Here is a 5,234-nt window from a genome sequence, read left to right on the forward strand (position 1 = left end):
AATATGATTACATCTAGTTTACATCTTGAAAAAAAATTCTTTAACAAAAACAACTCTATATTTCACATACTTAAATTTAAATTCAAAATTTTTAATTAAAAATAAAAAATACTTATGACTCGATCGATTGATAGCATTATGAATGCCTGTCAATTGTCATGTTACAAATGATTTTAGTACTATTCTATTAATTATGTCTCATAAGAATCTTTATAAAAATACTACTGAAAGTTCCTCTGTATTTCCTTTCTCTTCTCCAAAATTTATCTTTTTTTTCTTGTGTGATCCACTGACCCCATAAAAAATCATGTGGCTTTGTTCCTTTTGTTATTATCTACAAACAGACCATAAAGCTGGCACCTTTTTTCTCTCTAGTTTCACAATTTCTTGAAAAAATTCTAAACTTTAGATCCCAATATTCACATCTCTTTTTGTGCATGATTATTATTCTCTTTCTGTAAGATGCCCCTTTAGTCTTTTTTCTTTTTATACTTTCTGTAATTTACCCAACTGTGTGATTTATGTGATTTTCTTGAATTTTCCTGAAAGTCTTGAAATGGGGTTTGCTTGATTGTCATAAAGTTTGGATTTTTTTGGTTTTCTTGGTTTGTTAAGAGTTGAAAGTTGAGTTTTTTACTTTGTTTACAAAATGCCTCCAAGTTATTTTCCTCTGAGATGGGAAAGTACAGGGGATCAATGGTGGTTTGCTTCTCCTATTGATTGGGCAGCAGCAAATGGTCATTATGATCTAGTGAGGGAGTTACTTCACTTAGACACTAATTTACTCATAAAACTTACATCTTTACGTAGAATAAGAAGGCTTGAGAGTGTTTGGGATGATGAAGAACAGTTTGATGATGTTGCAAAATGTAGGTCTGAGGTTGCTAAGAAACTTCTCCTTGAAGGTGAAACAAAGAAAGGACATAATTCTTTGATTAGAGCTGGATATGGTGGTTGGCTTCTTTATACTGCTGCTTCAGCTGGGGATGTGGAGTTTGTTAAACAGTTATTGGGAAGAGATCCTTTTTTGGTGTTTGGTGAAGGTGAGTATGGTGTGACTGATATGTTTTATGCAGCTGCTAGGAGTAAAAATTCTCAAGTTTTTAGGCTGTTGCTTGAGAGTAGTAAAGGGGAATCAGCAGAAGAGGTTTCTTCCACTTTTCAGTTGGAGTTGATGAATAGGGCAGTTCATTCTGCTGCTAGAGGGGGAAATGTGGAGATGTTGAGAGAGATTCTTGGAAATTGCTCTGATGTTTTGGTTTATAGAGATGCTCAAGGATCTACTCTCTTGCATTCTGCTTCTGGTAGAGGACAGGTTGAGGTGAGCTCTACAGTTTGCCTTTCTGTATCTTTAATCTTGAAAATTTTCTATTTACAGAAGTATTACTGACTGTTGGAATGATAGAGACTGATACGGTGGATAATCTTGAGCTCAAGCGGAGTGTCAGGGATAGTGAGGATTTATATAGCCGACACTAACTTGCTTGGATTTGAAGCGCTGTCGATGTTGTTGTTCTTTGGAATGAGTGTGACTCAAATAGACCTGGATAGATGTAGAGGATTTATGTAGCCGACCATAGAGTGTCAAATTGTGTTTGAGTCTTGCTTCAATTATTGTACATTTGTTATTTCTCCTTTTTTTTTTCTCACCCCCACTGTTTATGTATTTGTATTGAAGAAGCCTCTAATTCCTGTGTCCTTCTAGCTGTTACCATTTCTAGAAGGTGCTTTATTAGATGAAGAACTTTTAAGTCAAACTTGTGATTTATCAGTTTGATGTGTAGTAGATCATATTCACATAGAAATGAACTGTTCATATCCCAATTAATGAGTAGTAGATTATTTTGGATAATTTTCTTTTCTGTTGTATCTCAAGTACTGAAGAAACCAAATCGAAGAATGTCTCAGATGTTAAGCATGGAGTATGCCTTTTAAATGAACCTGGCTCCATGTAGCTCTTTTCTGATCATCTTACTATAAACTAAAGTGTCTATAAGCAGTGTTTTGCTTAGTTCAATGCATACTGTTTGAAGAAATTAAAACGTTGAAGGAGTGAAAAAAGTGAACTCATCATTGACATGTTCCAATCTTAAGAGCTCTCTAAAAAGTTGTTGCTTTGGCTAGCACTAGCTGACTTATTAAGGTTATATTGTAGGATATTGTGGAAACATGGGACATTATGAATCGTGTGCAATTCTCACTTCAGTATACCAAGCGAAGCTCTTTATCCTCTTCCGATGGTTGACAGGATACTATTTAACTCTTTGTTGTCCAAAAGTTTGGGATCTCAGTTTATCATTGGTCACCTTTGTTTCTTCATGCAGTTGGTCTGTACTGTACAGTCTCTGCAATGTCCTACTCCACAAAATGAGAATTCAAAGTGATAACCCATTTTTTTCCCCGAAAAGAAAATATGATAGTTATAACACACATACTTTTCATCCAATAAGGTTGGGCTTCCAATTGTCCTTTTAAGTTAGTTTAGAAAGATGGAACATTTTTCAGAAATTTCAAGATTGTCAACCATATTTGCGCCTTTATTTGCTGCTGCTGTGATATAATCTGCCCTGTGACTGAAACGGGGTCATTTACATCCCCTGTCAGCACTTCCTTAAAGATACGCATCTAAACAAGTTTGCAAGACTTCTTCGGTTCAAGATACTCCCTTTTTTTAGTACTATAACACCGGTTTGGTATCAACATGCACTTGCATTGTTTCCTTGGTTTAGCTATTTTGAGTGAGTAGCTGATATTTCACTGACTGTTAGCTGTCTAGTTTGAGCATTGCCTTCTCGTTATCATTAGCTTTAATTTGATGTTGTCTAGAACTGCCAGAGTTTTGTTACTTTTGATGGTTGAATTGAACTTAATTCAAGTTACTACTTTGCAGGTTGTTAAGAGCTTACTGGAAAGGTATGACCTTATCAACTCCAGAGACAACCAAGGAAACACTGCACTGCATGTAGCTGCTTATAGGGGTTACTTAGCAGTGGTGAAAGTTCTTATATCTGTCTCTCCTTCATCTACCACATTGAGAAACAATTACGGAGACACGTTCCTTCACATGGCTGTAGCTGGCTTTCGGACCCCAAGTTTCCACAGGCTGGATCGACAAATGGAGTTAATGAAACAGTTGGTACGGGGAAAAATTATAGAGATTGAAGAGATTATCAACATCAGGAACAATGATGGTCGAACTGCTCTTCACTTGGCTGTAATTGAGAACATTCAGACTGATGTTGTGGAACTCCTTATGACTGCATTTTCAATAAATCTAAATATCCGTGATGCTGATGGAAATACTCCACTGGATCTCCTCAAGCTACGTCCGCAATCTGCATCTTCTGAGATATTGATTAAGCGCCTCATTTCAGCTGGAGGAATTTCGAATTGCCAAGACCATATGACAAGAACTGTCCTAGCTTCCCACCTGAAGATGCAGGGTATTGGAGGTAGTCCTGGTGCCTCTTTTAGGATCCCCGACGCTGAAATATTTCTGTATGCTGGCATTGATAATGCTTTTGATGCCAATAGTGATTGTGGAAGCACAGAAATTGCTTCGTGCTGGGGTGAACCAAGCCCTTGCCATTCTGCTGCAGGGTCGAACTCATCAAACAAGCTAAGCTCAGTTAACAGTGCTGCTAGACGCTTAAAGTTTCTTCTACGATGGAAAAGGAAGAAAGAACGAAAAGAAGAAACCAGAGGCTTAGAAGACAATATGTCTGTAGAATCTTACAAACTGTATTCTGGCTTCGGACAACAGCCAATTCCTCTTCGGCAAAGATTCTCGAGGATGTCATCATTTCCAAACAACAAAAGAGTGCTCCCTGTCCAAAACAGTCTTCCAAGTCCATCCACCAAAAAGAAATATGCAGCGGGGTTGATGCATGGTGTCATCCAAATGACACCACAGTCATCTTATGGATCACCATCGAGCGCTTATTCTGAATCGTCCTGGTCATCTCCAGTGGTTGTCAACAAAGAGAAGAGACTGGATTTTGGCAATGCAAGCGGAGGATCCTCTAGCTTAAAAATGTCAAACAGTAGGGAAAAGTCGAAACTATCACATAAACATGGCTCCTTCAACATGAAGTTAATGAATCAGTACTTCTGTTTCGGAGCTCAAGGCCTCGCTGTGGAAAGTTCTGTTAGTTGTGCACAACAAGATCAGCATCACAGGCATCCAGTGGTAGCATGAGTTCCAGTGTTGCTGCATTTATTCTACATGAAGTCATTGGACATAGCCTCGCGAGGTAGTGGTAAGGTCTGCATAGATCACACTTAGTATGATTTCACTATCTATGTTGTTGTTGTTGAAGTCATTGGACATATACATCCATCCTGTAAATCCTTTTTGTCTTGTATGTGTTTTAGATGTGGTCAGAAATTAAAAGTTGAAGCAAATATTTGTCATTTCTACTCAAATAAAAAGAACATGTAATATTTTGGGAAAATGTACGAGTAGCCTCTAGATTATGATCGAAATTCTAGAGATACATCTTAACTAAATTAAGGTCCTATTACCCTTTGAATCCACTTCTTTTTTGTAATTTTATGCACCTTTTTGATTTATGTGGCATTCAAATATCTCTACACGCCTCAATTACGTGGAGTCACTGAGTGTGTCACGTAAGACAAAAGACGTATAAAATTTTTTAAAAAATAAGTTGAGGGGGTAATATGATCTTATTTTAGTTAAGACGTGTCTCTAGAATTGCGGCCACAGTCTAGGGGTATTTGTATCTCATCCCTATTTTTTTTCTTGATTAACTAGTTTTAAAAGAACGTAAGTAGGAGAGCCATCCTTCTTCTATTTCATTTCTGAATTTGTCTTTCACTAGGAGTTTTTGATGTATACTGTTCTCAATACAAGAGAATTAACATGCTTTCCAATTTTGTAAATCAAAACAATGCTAATATTTTTTGTCACTACTTTAGTTTCAACAAAAACAAATTACTCTGTTAATTTAAATTAATATTAATAGAGTATAGGGATCATTGCATTGCATGTAGGAATAACTACACAATGGTGGTATGATAGTGAAACTGCTTCATTCTTAATCAGAAGTTTCAAGTTCGAGTCTAGATATGAGTAAATCTTGTTGGGAGCGTCACTCCCAAATGGGTGTAGTTCATGATTCAAATTTAGCAAGCAGAAGTTTCGAGTTCGAGCCTAGATATGAGTAAATCTTGTTGGTAGCGTCACTCTCAAATGGGTGTAGTTCATGATTCGA

General features: G+C 36.9%; 1 protein-coding gene across 1 annotated transcript; it reads left to right on the forward strand.

Moving 5' to 3' along the window:
- Window positions 1–220: 220 nt before the first annotated feature.
- On the forward strand, window positions 221–4,536 carry LOC107020476 (putative ankyrin repeat protein RF_0381). The gene is made up of 2 exons (XM_015220861.2): window positions 221–1,321; window positions 2,891–4,536. The coding sequence occupies exons 1-2, from the start codon at window positions 650–652 to the stop codon at window positions 4,196–4,198; spliced, it is 1,980 nt and encodes a 659-aa protein (XP_015076347.1). The 5' UTR covers window positions 221–649; the 3' UTR covers window positions 4,199–4,536.
- Window positions 4,537–5,234: the final 698 nt, after the last annotated feature.

This window comes from Solanum pennellii, chromosome 5 (assembly GCF_001406875.1).
Source record: "Solanum pennellii chromosome 5, SPENNV200".
NCBI lineage: Eukaryota > Viridiplantae > Streptophyta > Magnoliopsida > Solanales > Solanaceae > Solanum > Solanum pennellii.